At 30.8% G+C, this 17,806-nt stretch overlaps 1 protein-coding gene across 2 annotated transcripts; it reads left to right on the top strand.

The window, feature by feature from the left end:
• The first annotated feature begins 529 nt into the window (after positions 1–529).
• Positions 530–17,288, top strand: LOC123712939 (delta-1-pyrroline-5-carboxylate synthase). 2 transcript variants are annotated; one of them, XM_045666342.1, is made up of 10 exons: positions 530–888; positions 7,277–7,453; positions 7,819–7,962; positions 8,824–8,931; positions 11,091–11,261; positions 12,757–12,945; positions 13,031–13,223; positions 13,325–14,329; positions 14,672–14,809; positions 17,038–17,288. In XM_045666342.1, exons 1-10 carry the CDS (start codon positions 772–774, stop codon positions 17,157–17,159), a joined length of 2,364 nt encoding a protein of 787 aa, XP_045522298.1. In that variant the 5' UTR covers positions 530–771; the 3' UTR covers positions 17,160–17,288. The 2 variants fall into 2 exon arrangements, with proteins under 2 accessions (XP_045522298.1, XP_045522299.1); XM_045666343.1 differs by lacking the exon at positions 530–888 and adding an exon at positions 2,410–2,670.
• The last annotated feature ends 518 nt before the right edge of the window (positions 17,289–17,806 follow it).

Genomic DNA, 17,806 nt, shown 5'->3' on the forward strand with positions numbered 1-17,806 from the left:
AATAGTTTACTGTATGGTACTTAACTGGCCCAAAATTTTATTTAATACATACATCGTTTTTTTGGTTAGAACGCCTTAATTAATGTGTACTTCGTACAAATAAAAAACAACATTAATAAATCAATTTAATGTCATAATAAGATCGACTATCTTTGAAATAGTGTGTTAATGCTTCGAATCTATTACCTATTAAAATAGTTTTTTGTATATTAGCCCATAGTATCTATGTGCACAACAAAGATACACTTGCTGCCAATAGTATATATTTAATTAATATTTGCTTTTTTCTTTTAAAATCCTTAAGTCAAATTTGATATGATATGATATCTTTAATGCACGCGACTGTCACGTTTGAAACACTTATGAAACGCGTTTCATTATTTAAACTTTACATCTATTTATTATGAAAATAAAAATTATAAAACTATATGTCAGCTCGTAATTATCTTGCTTTAGAGCGCTCAAAACGTTGAGACAATTTCATCTTTTCACTAGTTTTTTTAAAGCCGAGATTATTTTCAAACTTTGTATACGTATATTTAGCAGAATAAAAGTACTCTATTACTATATACCCTATGTTGTAAGTCAAGTGTGATATCTTTTAATTGTTTATTATATTGATAATTTATGATAAACTTGATATTAGAAGCGGCAGAACGAATATTATGAAATACGCCACAAACTGAGATGTCGCAGTTACCAGTATAATATTGGTTTGGCATGTGTTTCCTTGTTGCATGACTATTTATTTAAACGATTTTTATTGCGACAATGACTTTTACAAAAATAACTAGTCTGTGCTTAAAAGTGAGTGCATTAAAGAAATGTATTACGGGGAGACCTTTGTGCCTGCAACGGGACTTTAGTGTTAAAAGCCGTCATCTAAGTGTAAGTATTTTTTTAAGTGTAAATAATTATTTAGATATTAATTAGTGATAAAATATTACAATACCGACGAATCGTTGCGATTGAATCCTTAATGTAAGCGTTCAATTAAGTAAGAGCAATATTTCTAAGATGAAAATTTATATAAAACACGTCACAATTCATTTTCAAAAGATATTTAATATTTATGAAGATCTGTTAATATATTTCATTTAAAAAACATTTATTCGAAGTCAAAATGTAAAAAAAGGTCACCTCAATGTCATATGTCATATTAAACCTTTTATTATCTTTATTATATGATGTTTGAGACTTGTAGATTGAATGAATAATATTACCGAAGAGTTCAATATGTACTTAATTAATTAATGAATAGACCTAATTAAAACCAAACCTAATAAAACAGAATCTACATAAACTTAATTATGTATGAGATTGACACGTTTAATAAATTTTCGTTTTAGCTTTTATAGAATAATTCGTTTAAATTAGATCATAATATTTTTGCATTTAATTTATTTTTCTAAAATTTATTTTATTTCTTGACGTTCTTGGAATTTATAAAAAATATTATTTATCTTTGAAGAATATTTTTATTAAGTAGGTATAAATTTAGAAGACATTCAATCAGGAGTCCTACTATTTAGAAGTTAATATAATTATATAAGATAATTATAGAAACATATTTATTTTAGTTGGGCAAGCATTACTTACATTATATGCAGACCTTCTATTCTACACAGTTTTTCCCGGGTTCAATATGTCAAAGAAAAACATTAATAATTATTGTAAGCCCAACTGAGCTATGAAGTTGTAAACGTCATACAGTTTGTTAAATAAAACTGGCATAATATTGTCACGGATTAAATATAGTATATAATAGTATAGTTTTTATTTTTAATAAAATTGCAGCTTGCTTAGGCGTGGGACGATGAAAATGATTTTCAATTGTTTTTCAGTACTAACATCTGAAATTCTAATGGTGTTAAATAAATTAATGATAAATAATACTCCGAAATCACTTATGGTATGGTATTTTGCTTATGGCTTCTCATTGGCGCCGTTTGACATAAAAACGTACTATAGACGAGACAGGAATCTAAAACTAAAGATGAACTGTGATACATATTGGAGATTACTGAGTTATTTATGACAATTCAATCGCAAATGATTAACAGTTCATCACTGTAATGGTTAACCATAGTTATGATAGTGCATTAAAGTTAAAGGAATCGGTTTTGTTAAAATAAAAATAGAGGGTAGAACGCATTTTATTATCAGCTAAACTGATTCCAAAGGAGACATTTTGGAGGTGACCAAAGCAACACTGTACTGAAATAATTGACAAAACGTCAAGCAAAGCTAACACGATTCCTATGTATTTAATATCAGAAAGTCCGTATTTATCGACATAAGTTCATAACTTAATGACTCCGTTTTGTTGGTTTATATTATGTACACTCACATTTAAGTTTGTCGTATCAACGCTGATAAATGTTCTCATTTCGTTTATCATTGTATGGATTCATACGCGGCAGCTGCTCGTGACAGTAGGTTACGTTGAAATAGGTCAAAAAGGTGTATTTTATTTAAAAAAATGTAATTTCGTGAAAAAAGGAAAAGAGGTTCTCGTGTTTTTTTTTAAATTTAATTTCCTCTTTTTTATTACTGGCCAGTTTTGTCATCATGTTACGTGCAAGGTCTTGGTTTGTCTTTGGAAGGAGGTCTTATTCCGTTATTGGAATCGATTCATTATCAGCTAGAAAAATAAACACAGGCCAAGAGGTGAGTTTTAAGTCAACTCGTGTTTATAATAAGTACTTTATATTAATTGCTTTATCAATTGTACTTGAAGATAATGTTTGTGTTACCAAATGTTAAGGTTAAATAGATAAAGATTTTTACAAGCATATTCCGTCTTCTAATATGTTCGAAATCCATGATTAATTTTTGGAATTGGCTTCATTTAATGCTTCCGATTATTTTGAAAGGTTAAAATTTAACATTATTTTATAATATGTGTTATGCTTTGAACAAATTTTACGTATATATATAAGATAGAAAAATATACAGTTACATATATTATTTACATTACAATAAAAATAAAGATATTTACTTATAAAATAATAAGAACACATAATATTATCTTTTTCTGTACACAATGACTTTGTAGGTTAATGTTAGCAAATAAGATAGGTACTTATGTATGTTAAACTAGGTGTAAGGCTACAGGGCTTTCAATCGTGATTGCGATTTTGATATTGAGTTTTCATACACAGTTCCGAGTATGCAAAATCAGTGTAGTATATTGAGAGATCGTATGCGATCTCTCAATATATAGGAATGTTTTAAAACCAGCCAGCCATTCGTTAAAATTATATTGAACCTATCAATGATGTTGGCATTGGTTTACAGAAACCTCTATTTTGAAATCTCATCTAATAAAATAATCTACGTTATCATACATACTGATATACTTAATTACATATTTTCTGTATTTATATAGATGTAAGTTTATAACCTAATCATTGTGATTAGTTGATAATACCTTCAACGGTGGAAATGATAGTCATTTGATTGCAATGCAAAAAGAAAAACACTATGTATATGCGTTCTTGCTGTTAAAAATAAAAATAAAATGCTAAAATAAATGTTCTTCTAATCTTTGAATTTCGTTATTCGTACATAAATTTATAAGGTAACTTCATTAGTTCATTAGTAATTTTTCTGAAAAGTAGGTATATTAAAACGTATTAGCGACCTAAATAAATGAAAAAAGAAATTGAGATATTCAATTGTCAACTGTCAATTGAAAGTTTGCTGCGTTGGCGGCGTTTATATTGGCGCCAATTTAGTATTCATAATAACCACTTTTGCACATATTTATTAGACCTTGAATTAATAATACGTGCATTTCCGTACACATATTATATAGGTACACTATGTATTAGAATATACTGTGGTCGAGACAAGTTCATATCAATTACCGCACGTGTTACATGCGTGAGTACGTTTATTGTATTGTAAATAAAGATGGCTTATTTATTTTATATAACGTTACTTACTAACAAGCTTGTCATTGTCTTCGTAGGTATTTAATATAATATATATATATCTGTTAACTGTTTTATCCTTTATATTCAACATGCTTTTTACCCTTTTCTACAAAGTTTTTAAACCCACTCGCGTCGTAACTATAGAATAGGCAGTTGACATTTGACGGGTAGCACTTCTGAACGGGGTGGTGAATATTTGAAGACCGTAAAATGTAACAATGGTTAAATCTTTTGAGACCAGCTCAACTGTTATGGAAACACCTGGAATTTAGTCGAACGCGGAAAATTAAATTTTGGTGGTTGGTAGCAGGAGATTGATTATTCGGCGACATCCAAAGCAGTCTTATAGGATCGCAGTAGTGTACTTATTTCATGCTTATATTAATTTATTTTAAACTAAGACTCTTAAATATGAAACTTTGGAACTCATTTAAGCTTCTGGGTAAAGGCGCATCTTGGTACGCCAGAGGGCCGACCGGACACGTTAGCAAAAGAAGCGGCGGAAAAACTATGGCCAAAACCTGAATACGCCGCATACAAGACAAAATATGTGAGAAGCTTGGAATGTGCGCTACCTAGAGGGTGAAACAGCTGGAACTACAAAATTATTCATCGGAAATGTTAGAGCTGCGTATAAATTAATAAGAGAGAAGCGTTTCACACCCCAGATGGCGCAAATTCTTACAGGGCACGTAGCCTTTGCACATTACCTGCATAGTTTTAAAATTAGGACAAGCACAACATGTGCAGTTTGGCGAACAAACTGTAGAACATGTGCTTATACATTTCCCTATATTCGTACCGTCCAAGCACGATCTGGAGCAACAAATACAGATGACTGTAGACCGTAACGGCCTACTGGACATGTTAATAAAGCACAGGCCGTGCCCTGAACGGTTCTGCGAAAAAAATATTAAATATAGAAAGGCGGCAAACAAAACTGAAAGAGCGGGTCTCGCGAGGAATTGCGTCCCGGCTCGCCCATGAATATTGTAAACAAACAAAAAAATACCGATGTAGCCGGGGCGGGCGTCTCTCGCGAGACGCGTAACACACTATTCGGGAACTACTTTATTGTAATAATATATTGTATCTTCTAAAAGTAAAATTTAGAGAAAGTAAAAATTTGAGAGATGGAAAACGTCCCTGGACACCATGGTAGGGGAGTACTATTGAAAAAATGAAACTTATCAATTTATAAATTTTATACATTTAGTCCAATTTTAAGTCTGTTCTAGTTTTGAATGTGAGACAAATTCTGAGCCATGGGCACTGGTACATATAGCGGTCAAATATATTAAAAAATAAAATAATATTTATAGGTCGAAACGTGTCTTTTAATCTTTTATTGTTTTGATATAAAGGACCCTTTGAAACTTCCGAGTTTTTTATATCCAAGAGTCAGCAACTTCGCAAATTGATGACCAGCTTTAACTTTGATCCTTTTTGCAATATAAATCTTCTTAACATCCTTCTCTACTTAAGACTCAAGCTTTAATTAATTATGATTGAAAAATTCAATTCTTTACCGAACCCAAACTTCGATAGGAAAAGCTTTTTAAAATAAGGAAATGGAAGTGCCTATTATTTTTTTTTTTCATATTATTTTTAATCCTAAGGGGATTTGGTATGGCTGACACATTTCAGTGAGTTTTCTATTCGTATTTTTAAGAAGGGCCTTTTGTGCATACCAAACACGTCGGGAATTGAACTCATAACTTCAGGCAAAGATAGTACGTTTATTATTGGTTAACTTGAAAACTTGGCATAAATATTATGTTAGTTAAATCAAACCGAAGTTATAAAAATATATAATCTGTAATTTATGCATATAATGCATTATGTACTGTTAGTTTTAGACAGAGTCATTACTATTTTAATTTAATATGAAATATAAATTCCTTCGGCGCTTTCTGAGAAATTGTTATAAATTTATAAGTGTACCTAAGTATTCCTAATAATGCTTCTATTTCAGTAGGTACATTCTTTTCGCATAAATTTATAATCAATTTTATAATTTAGCCTTTAGTAAGAAAAGATGTTCTATAAAATCAGTAACAATGTATAATTAAGTAAGTTTAAAATTTTGTTCGTAGAAAGTTCTTCGAACCGGTTATAACTAACATAAAGACGAGCAAAACCGCTTTGTAAAAATATAACTTTAATTCTGTTGAAATTAAATTGTATAATTAAGTAATGATTGTTGATGCCGAAGCACGTGTTTCAAGAGGGTTATTGTGAGCACGCGTTACCAATAAAGCGTCGGGACCGATCTTTATAGGCTCGTAAAAGAAAACGGACGTTTTTACAACACCCAATACTTACAAAATCCTATATAAAGTAGCAGACCTTCATAATTTTTAGTATAATAAGCTTTCGAACAACGGTCTGAAGTATCGTATGATTACAGTTATCGAAAGATGGTGTTGGTGAATTGTAAAGACTGGGATTTAAGATTTTCGGATCGCTGGACTTTCGAGTTTGAATACGATGTTTTCGACAATACTTACTTAGCTCAAGCTAGACACTTGAAAAGCCTTGAAGTGCTTGCTTTCTTTATCTTGTTACACAATACAAAGTTTGAGAAACTTTGAGAATTGTTTCCGTACGTGACTTGATATTTAGTTATTTAATTAAATAATTTTATCATCTGCATGGTTACTTGGTTATTTTGATATCTATAATTTTACTAGCGGCCCCGACAGACGTTGTCCTGTCTTAACTATGAATATTGATTTCGAATTGGTATAATTAACTAAAAATGCTTTATTATATACAACATTCTTTGTTTGTTCTTCTGGTATGGGTTCTATAAATAGTTTTGTTGGTATTCCGACATGGGAACAGGCGATATATAACTGGCCCTGTGAAAAACATGGGTTTTCAAGATTAATGCCACACAATTAGCGACTGTAATTATTTTATAATATGTATTTTATCGATATAATAACTCAGTTCGAAGCATTTTTTAAACTATATTAGTTTTTCTTATATCCTCTTAGACGATATTTGCAGCACGCATTCTGTCAATGTTATGTCAAACGTCATAAGGTTACATGGAAAAAGTTTGAATTGTAAAAGCGCTAAGCACTAAAAAAAAATTGCTATCGTAACAAAAGTCAGGACTACTCAATAATTTTCTAATTTTCCGCGCAATTTTCTTATTTTTTTTCTTTCATAAGATCCTTCTCCTGACAATAACAAACACAACAAAAACATAATTAGCGAAAACGGTCCATCCGTTCATGCGTGATGACCAAGGGAAATAGGGATTAATTTTTATATAAATCGATAGATGTAGTTAAAAATTCTGAATTTATTTATTTCTGTTATAGAGTTCAAATGTCGACAAACGTGCATTGGGTAATACGGACCGGAAACAACGAACATTTTCAGATAGGTCGCAACTGAAATTTGCGAGGCGTTTAGTGGTCAAGTTGGGAAGTGCAGTTATCACGAGAGAGGATGGCAATGGACTAGCTTTAGGACGATTGGCTTCTATTATTGAACAGGTAAATGTACTTTTGACCTACATATTACTTAGACAGAACTTACGGTTAAGATAAAACCACACCTGTGATTTTCAATTGACAACTATCCTCGAATGAAATACATGACACCACTTCTATTTGTTTTACTTTAAACAATTATCGAAAATTTTTGAATATGCATAGAAGTTAAGAAAACTGTTATCACGCCAGAATGGTTTAATGAAGCTTGGAAAAAATATATTGAGAAATTTTCCTGTAATTTGGTACTGAAATCATTATAAGGCAATTCAAACTTCTAGTAGTCTGTTATATTCTACTGCAGTACAATAGTCTAGTTATTAAAACCGATCGCCATAAAGTGTATAGATCCATTATCTACATTGTAGGTAGCAGAATGCCATCACGAAGGTCGAGAGTGCATCATGGTGACAAGTGGTGCCGTGGCCTTTGGAAGACAAAAATTAACGCAAGAACTTCTTATGTCTATGTCTATGAGGGAAACACTTTCTCCCAGTGATCACACCAGGGAGGTAAATTGAATATAACTTATTTTTTAGAAACCATGATTTGAGAATTCATAATTAAAAATTATTTCACTGTGAAATTACTGCTCGTTATTCATTCAGTATATCTATGGGCTCCGTACAGAAGTTCTGTAGATATATTCTACTACTAAGTTAAATTTAATTAACATTCGAAATAATAATAAATGCTTAATTTAATTATTATTATTTACGTCCCGGAACGTAAACCAAATATTGATATCCGTTAGTAATTTCATTATTAGCTAAAAGTAAATGGCATGTAAGCTGTTACAGCCGTACTAATGTGAACATTTAAATTAGTCATTAATATGATTAGTTAACAGTTTAGGGTGCTGAATAATGTAGATAATCCGCAGGTGTATGGGCAAATCTGCATAGATTAATCAAGTACAATAGAGCAACATTAGTGATTGGAGGCCTCTACTCAATAATGGATTGTTTCTATTTGTATTATCCCATTTCAGTGGCGTTTATTGAACTAAAATCAGTTCATTATAAGTTATAATGATAATATTGATTGGTATCCTTGGCCTTAGAAAGATAACCTTAGTCGACGTACACTTATAGTACGTCCTAAGAATTACTATTAGATTTAATTGAAGTTAAATTATGACTTATAATACTATATACTTATAACAATTTGGAATCTATTTCAAAAGAATTTTTAGAAGTTTAAAATATTTTTTTATGGAATTTTAATGTGCGCTCGGAGCTGAAATATTTTCAATAATCCGCTATATTAGTCTTTATGCCTCTGAGAAAAATGTTCTTGGCTTTGTAAAGCGTACGTTGCATACAAGGCACTTAATTTTATATTGTGATGTGGACAGGAGCTATTTATTGCAGGATGCTGGGAGTATATTGGATCCTCGGGCCGCGGCTGCGGTCGGTCAATCCGAGCTTATGTCAATGTATGATGCTATGTTCTCGCAATATAACGTAAAAATTGCACAGGTATGTGTGTGTATGTTCATTAAAAAAGACAGTTAGACATAATAATTCACAATTTTTTTTAGCGTGTAATTTGTGTATAAAATTACTATATATTTTTATATACTTACATAGTAAAGGATTTAAATTTTGTCCAATTAGAATATATAATCATTTTAAAAAAATGTTTACCACCCTAACAGAGTTGAAATGTATGAATTTAATGGACCCTAAAATGAGAAAGGTTATTTTAATAAATCAGATTTTATTATCACGAGATTTTGGTTTAAAAACTAAAATATTGCAAGGGTTAGGACGGACTGTTAAATTAATTACTCTGTTAAATTAAAATGTCTGGATTTGATAAAGTTTACGTGTTTTTAATTTATAATTACAGTTTTAAGAGTACATATTTTAAGTTTGTTTTAATTAATTTCTAAATGCATTGAGTCCACAAAGAATATTATATTTTTACACATATTTATTCAGGAATATACCAAATACCTAAATTAAATTTATGGAAGTAGCACTGCATTATGAATGCACACGAATGTAGCAAGTACAGTGGAATCTCTGTAACTCGAACCTCGTTAAGTCGAAATTTTCAATTAGTCGAACAAAATTGCTATTCCCTTCCGCTGAATATGCGGTATCTCGAAATATTTAGACTTTGTAACTCGAACAAAATGTGATTTCCCTACGAAGTATTGATAATACATACATATTTTAACTTAATAACTCGAATTTCAAAAAAGAAGACTCCGTAAGTCGTTTTACAGTTTACTTCATTAATATGTAATTACATTTAGAAACCGCGCCTCTCTGTAAGTCGAAATTTCAGCAGTTAAATCATATCGTATCTCGAAGTTCTTGTTAAGTCGAAACCTCGTTAACTCGATTTTTTTGCATTTCCCTTGATATTCGAGTTATAGAGATTCCACTGTATTTACATTTAATATTATGGAAAAGACGGGAAAGCAAACTTATAAAGCAAAGAACTTGATACAGTTTTTTGCTATACATTCGTATAAAAAAAATTCTGACGACAATACCTTATTTATATGTAATAGAAGTCGAATTATGATGTATTCTAGAAGAAGATGCCGATTTCAACTCCATATTGAAATCGGCATAGATACTTCCGCCTAGAGAGACTCGGTCGAACTTTGGTTTTTAAGAAAAGATATTCGACATTGTACATAGTAACAGCACGAAAGATTGAATTAATATTTTAATAATTCTAGTTTGTAACTTCGGAGAATAAATTACAATCGTTGTCGGAAGTCCTGTTGATAAATTACACGGTTTGAGAAGAAAACTATTTTAATATCGGTAGCCTGAAGAAACAGTGCCTTTTCAGTATCCCACTATACATTACGTCAAGTAAAAACTTTGACTTTAATGCGAAACAATTTCCGCTACTAGAAATTAGTAGAGGAATAAAATTCGCTTTAGTGAGGAAATATTTTGTTACGGAATTAGTTTTAAACTTAATTTATAACATCTCACTTCGCCTCTTAAGAAATAAAATAGAATTGCATTTCATTAAGCACAAAGCCTTTGTTATTTACCAGTTAAAACTTAGTTAATTGAAAACGTACCTTTTCTTTTTTAGCATGTATCTACAATACTAAGTACGAGGCTCTATATTTTCTATAACTGCTATTCACAGGGTCTATAATTCAAAGACAAGTTTTTGCGATTGTCAAACTATGACAAAATCATCATAATCCGTATATAACGTATTCTCAATAACTTAATAATAAATTCTACTATCTCTTATAACTTGTTATATTACATAAACTATTCAAAACATGACATCATAAATCGCTTTACTCCTAATAGACGATTCTTTGTTCTCTTCACTTATAATCTCATAAACAACTGTTCGTAACATTGAGTATCTATGTTATTATTAGTCACTACTCTTCCCTTAGCACATATTTATTACGCTGTAATCCTCAAAGTTTCTCTTTTATACTAGAATTTTGTTGTATATAAATACCTAATAAAACAACAACTTATATAATTACTTATGTAATTGTATTGTTTTACAATCAAGCGTAGGTAATCATAAACTAATTGACGAATAGTTACACCTTTAAATATGCATCCATAGTATATGTCAGAACTTGTATATAACACATAGTATATGTAATTTATTAATATGCCTTATGTTATAGGTGTTAGTCACCAAACCAGACTTCTATAACGAGGAGACAAGGAAGAATTTATTCTGCACTTTATCTGAGTTGATATCATTAAACATAGTGCCCATAGTTAACACGAATGATGCCGTCAGTCCCCCGATGTATATTCATGATGACACTGTTGTACCTGGAACAGGCAAGAAGGTAAGAATAAGTGGTATTGATTTTTATGAATAAAGATTTTGTTTAAGCATTTATTAAGAGTTTAAAAACTAAATATTTTTGGCTAAACAGTATGAATTTTTACATTATAATGGGACTTTGAATACGGTCATAATAGGATTTTTCTATGTAAACGTATATCATATTGAATAGTATTAGCGCGGCTACTAATTACTGCACTACATTTTATGACAAAATAAACAATCTTGCTAACGCGGTTTTGGTATAGGTTCAGAAGGTATTAAAGAAACAACATGTTTTTTTCTAAAATTCCTGACATTCTTATTTGTATGTAACTCACTGTACATAATTAAACAATGTAGTCACTAGCCAATATGGCAAGTTAATAGTTATGTATAATATTATTAAACTATGAATAAACAAGCAATCTAGATTATTCAGACAAGACTAAGCGTAAAATTTGCAAGATTATTTATGTGTTTACATTAATTTAATAATTTGTACAGAAATGGTATTTCTTTCGCTTCAGTCAGATCTACATATTTATTAGTTTTTACGATACCCAGTATAAATGTCCTCCTTTTATTAGTTTACAAATAATTCGATATCCCTACGGTCTTAATTCCAACACAAAGAGAACTTAAATTCAATCCTCTGGTGTGAGACTCCGCAAAAATAATCTTAGTAAGATCAGAAAAAATGTTAATACCGAACTATTTACTTATGTTATTTATTACAGTACAAGCCAAATACCACAGATATATTTTGCAGACACTACTCTCTTTATATATATTACCAAAGCATTTTAACTTAAGTACCCTTTTATCTCTTATAATTCTTATTGTAATAAAAAAAACTGTAATACAACTTATTTTGATTCAATAGATGAGGTAATTCAATCGTTCTTAAGCCTAATCGTACTAAGGGCGATATCAGATGAAATCTTTAGAGTGTTGAGAATAGAATGGTCATTGTTTCTTAGCTGAGTTAACATTAACCACCTAATTAGTACATCCAAGCCTCGTTGGCAATACCGCAAAACCGTGCTAATCTACATTCAGTCAATTCCAACCTAATGCAAAGTTTAATGCTGACTGTGGGATGAAACTTTACTGTTACGACAAGATGGTTTCCCTAGTTATGATGCCATTCAAACGTCATGCTAAACCCTAATGGGTACTTAGTTTCGGAGAGCACCTTAAAGACTGCTTATTGTTGAATTTTATGACAGTGTAAGCATTGTTGTGAGGTGATGTAAATGTCTTAAAGATATTTTTGTTGTACTTTTTATAACAAAATATCCGTATTTGCATTTTAATTTTGCTATAAAGTATATGCTTTTTATGCATATAGATTTGTCAATATTATATCAATACGAAATTGTTACAATCTTATTTTTAAAATAAGCCTTCAACAGTTATTGAATGTTTTAATACTCCTGTCATTTTAGAAATAATATGACTAATCCTTTAAGTATTAGTAGTACATTCGTCATTTATCTCCTTTATTCTTTTAGGGTATAGGTATAAAAGATAATGACAGTCTATCAGCTCTCTTAGCAGCAGAGATCCAATCAGATCTCTTAATTATGATGTCAGATGTTGACGGTATCTACAACAAGCCGCCGTGGGAAGACGGTGCTAGAATGATGCACACGTACACTTCTAAGGATAAGGATCAAGTTCAATTCGGTCAGAAGTCGAAGGTAAATCTTATTTTATTCCAAAATTAAGTGGAACAATAAATAATATATGTGAAAAACATATAAAATTCCTGACACATTTTTACAGGTTGGAACTGGAGGTATGGATTCTAAAGTTAACGCCGCAACGTGGGCTATGGCTAGAGGTGTAAGCGTAGTGATTTGCAACGGCATGCAAGAAAAGGCAATAAAAACTATTATCAGTGGCCGAAAAGTTGGCACATTCTTCACAGATACTCCCGTTAGTTCTACTACATCTGTGGACGTAATGGCTGAAAATGGTAAGCTTTGTTATAAAATTGTGGAATAAAAAAATAATAATAATCGTTTGTTAACTTAACATAAAATAAGTTCTTGTTTATTATTTTTTTTATTATTTCAGCTCGATCAGGAAGTCGCGTATTACAACAGCTATCTCCAGCTGAAAGAGCCTCAGCTATTCACTCCTTGGCTGATCTTCTCGTTGAAAAGAAAGATCTCATTCTGGAAGCCAACTCTAAAGACTTAGAAGAAGCAACTAAAGGTGGCTTAGCAAAACCGCTCTTAGATAGACTGGCATTGAGTCCAGGAAAGTTGAAAACATTATCGATAGGCTTAAAACAAATTGCCGACTCCAGTTACGAAAATGTCGGAAGGTTGTTGCGCAAAACAAAATTGGCTGATAATTTGATTCTGCGTCAAGTCACAGTTCCAATTGGAGTTCTACTTGTGATCTTTGAATCTCGACCAGATTCTTTACCACAAGTTGCAGCCTTAGCTATGGCCTCTGCAAACGGGCTTTTATTAAAAGGAGGCAAGGAAGCAGCTCATTCAAATAAGACTTTAATGGATTTGGTTAAGGAAGCTTTACAAAGTGTTGGAGCTCAAGATGCCATATCATTAGTATCTACACGCGAAGAAATCAGCGATCTGCTTGCAATGGAGAAACATATAGACTTGATCATACCTCGAGGCTCGTCAGACTTAGTTCGCAGTATTCAAAAGCAATCGCAGCACATACCAGTATTAGGTCATGCGGAAGGCATATGTCACGTGTACCTGGACAAAGATGCAGACCCATCGAAGGCAGTGAAAGTTATAAGAGATTCAAAATGCGATTATCCGGCCGCATGTAATGCAATGGAGACTTTACTAATCCACGAAGATCATTTATCGGGAAGTTTGTTCACGGATATTTGCAGTATGTTGAAGAATGAAGGCGTCAAAATTCACGCTGGGCCGAAGTTGTCCGGGCATCTGACGTTTGGACCGCCCCCAGCAAGAAGTATGAAGCATGAATATAGTGCTTTGGAGTGTTGCATCGAAGTTGTGAGTGACATTAATGAGGCAGTGGATCATATTCATAAGTTTGGCAGCTCACACACTGACGTGATTATAACGGAGAATGGTAAGTCCCTTAGTTAATAACATCTGTCAGAATAAATATTTTAAAATGCCTGTGAGAAATCGCTTTTTAATCATAAGTATTTTTACTAATGGACCACTTATATATAATTCTGTATTTTTTTTAGAAAACGTGTTTCATACCGTATAGTCGCTAAAATGTTTTATTCGCATGTTTTAAAAGTAATTAAATTGTTTATATTATTCTTAATATCTCAGAAGAAGGGGTCCAGTTCTTTAGGAAGCTGGGGACACTGCTGTCTAACATGAGGGGCCCCTTCGACACTCATTTGATGTATAGCACTTTTACTAATATTGTACAAATAAAACCAATTGTTAATTTCAGATAATACAGCCAAGACGTTCCTCAACTCAGTGGACAGTGCCTGTGTCTTCCACAACGTGTCTTCTCGTTTCGCAGACGGATTCCGTTTCGGTCTTGGTGCCGAAGTTGGTATCTCCACGGCAAGAATCCACGCTAGAGGTATTTATTATTTTTTATTACGGATAGTAGGCTATATAAAATATACATTGTATAAATATATGTATGATCTTTGCTTCATTAGAGGACTATACATTGAATACAATTTTAACGGATATTAACATAATTTTCAAATTACGTTTCTAGTAGTTTTCAGCAACTGCGGTTAGTGAAAGTCTCATCTGCTGTCAAAGGCATAAACTCGCGTTTATATCCGTTTACTTTAGTAATTTGTGAAAATAAATAATAAATTACGCTGGACTCAACAATACTGACTGGATGGTTGTTTAATATATAAGTTTAATGTCCGTTCTCAAAAACCATCGAATATGCAAATAAACGCTACATTAGAACACCTAAGGGAAATTATTAGATTATAGTTAGATAAAACTTACTTCAAAATAATTTCATTAAATCTAAAACATTGCATTTGGTACTAGTTAATAGCAGAATCATAGCTTTAAAATTTAATCTTGAATTATGTAACTAACTTTTGGTGGCCGTGGGTCGCAAACAAAACTTCAACATCTGCTTAACTTTTGGCGTGGTTTTCAAATTAAATAGTAGAGCTGTCGGTTTCTTTGATGCATTAATTACTTAATAAAACAAATCTATTTATTATATATGTGAGAGGTATACACAAATCTCAACGATGTGTTTTTATGCCACACACATTACAGTACCTCAAAATTAATTAAATATACTTTTATAATTAAATTATTAATCCTTGCATTTGGGACGTTGCGGATGAATTTCTGTGACACATAAATTTTCTTTATGTACTAAGTAGAAGTTTCCTCTTGAGGTTTTACGTCACCGTACAAATAAGATTTATTCTACTTATGCCTTATTCATAAATTTAGTCTCACGCTTAACTACTTAGAAATAGAAATAATAAATATTTTAATGTCATAGAGTTTTTTTCATTAGTACTCTCTGGTTATCCACAATCATGGTTAAGTTATTGAAATAATAATATTTTAATAAATGTTAAGAACCCTTAATTGCTAATAAAGAAATCAAGTTTATCACATAAATATAAAAATTCTGTTGTGTTCGTCAAATTTCTCAATTTGAATTGAACTTTATTTTCAAAATTAAACTGTCATAGAGATTTTTTCATTAGTACTCTCTGGTTATCCACAATCATGGTTAAGTTATTGAAATAATAATATTTTAATAAATGTTAAGAACCCTTAATTGCTTATAAAGAAATCAAGTTTATCACATAAATATAAAAATTCTGTTGTGTTCGTCAAATTTTTCAATTTGAATTGAACTTTATTTTCAAAATTATACTGTCATAGAGTTTTTTTCATTAGTACTCTCTGGTTATCCACAATCATGGTTAAGTTATTGAAATAATAATATTTTAATAAATGTTAAGAACTCTTAATTGCTAATAAAGAAATCAAGTTTATCACATAAATATAAAAATTCTGTTGTGTTCGTCAAATTTCTCAATTTGAATTGAACTTTATTTTCAAAATTATACTGTCATAGAGTTTTTTTCATTAGTACTCTCTGGTTATCCACAATCATGGTTAAGTTATTGAAATAATAATATTTTAATAAATGTTAAGAACCCTTAATTGCTAATAAAGAAATCAAGTTTATCACATAAATATAAAAATTCTGTTGTGTTGGTCAAATTTCTCAATTTGAATTGAACTTTATTTTCAAAATTATACTGTCATAGAGATTTTTTCATTAGTACTCTCTGGTTATCCACAATCATGGCTTAACCTTTAACATATTCTTATTGAAATAATAATATTTTAAAAAATGTTAAGAATATGATTATTACAATAGATCGTCATAGAATAATCTCGAAGATATACATACGGGCTTTCAAACAACCCCTCATTGCTTATAGAGAAATCTAGTTTATCACAAAAATATAAAATTTCTGTTATGTGTTCGTCGAAGCTCTCAATTTGAATTAAACGTAAAAATTATACCTGTAGTAAAAATACAATTTTATTGTTGTTGTCAAATGAAGTTTTTCAATTTCACGTATATCCGCTGGGATAAGAGAGAAAACGTCTGGTTTGAATTTTTTATTTTTATAATGTTGATTTGAAAATCTTTCTCATTTAAATTTATATTCGTTATTCCAAAAATACCACCTAAATGGAAATATTTGCCTCATGTTTATTTATTACTTCTCGTTAGGTCAGTTATTGTGTAATCAGTTCAGTTATTGATAAAATTAAACTATTTTTCCTCAGGTCCAGTGGGCGTCGAAGGTCTTCTGACAACAAAATGGGTACTGGAAGGAACCGATCACACTGCAGCTGAGTTCAACGAAGGCAAGCGACAATGGGTCCACGAAAAGCTTCCTATAAATTGACTCTCACGCTTTCATATATTGCTGAAGATTATATATGGAAATAAATATTAACTGTAGCTATAATATATAGATCTTAAATCAAATTTTAATAGTTTAATTTAAAATGTTGCACTACAGAAAAGTAATAATTTTATTTATTTATTTTTGTATGACTTATGTGTAAAAATTAGAATATTTACGTTTTGTATTTTAAATAAATGTTATTTATGTGTATCATAAAGTATTTCTCATTAAACAAGTAATGCCATACATATCGTCTCTGAAAAGCGAAAACTAATTAATTTACGAATGAATAGCAATTAATATTATCACGCTATAATCGAAATTGATATAACCTTTATAAAACCCATGCATATATAATTAGGTTTTAATAAATTTATTTCTTATATATGCTTCATTCAAGTATACTGAAACATAACCTTTGTCTACCAATACGCTTTTACAAAGCCATATTACTAAAAAAGAAGATGATTAAGCTATGTTAATAGTTTAGGCAAAACAAACTCAATATTGCAATATCCGCAGTCTAAACGAATTTTTATTTGGATATATCCCAAATCTCTATTGGTATTATTAATACGAACGTGATGGACTCATATTTGTGCGTTATATTTTTCAAACCCGTGGGACTGAGGTTGCTATGAAAA

The sequence above is a fragment of the Pieris brassicae genome, chromosome 8 (assembly GCF_905147105.1).
Source record: "Pieris brassicae chromosome 8, ilPieBrab1.1, whole genome shotgun sequence".
Classification (NCBI taxonomy): domain Eukaryota; kingdom Metazoa; phylum Arthropoda; class Insecta; order Lepidoptera; family Pieridae; genus Pieris; species Pieris brassicae.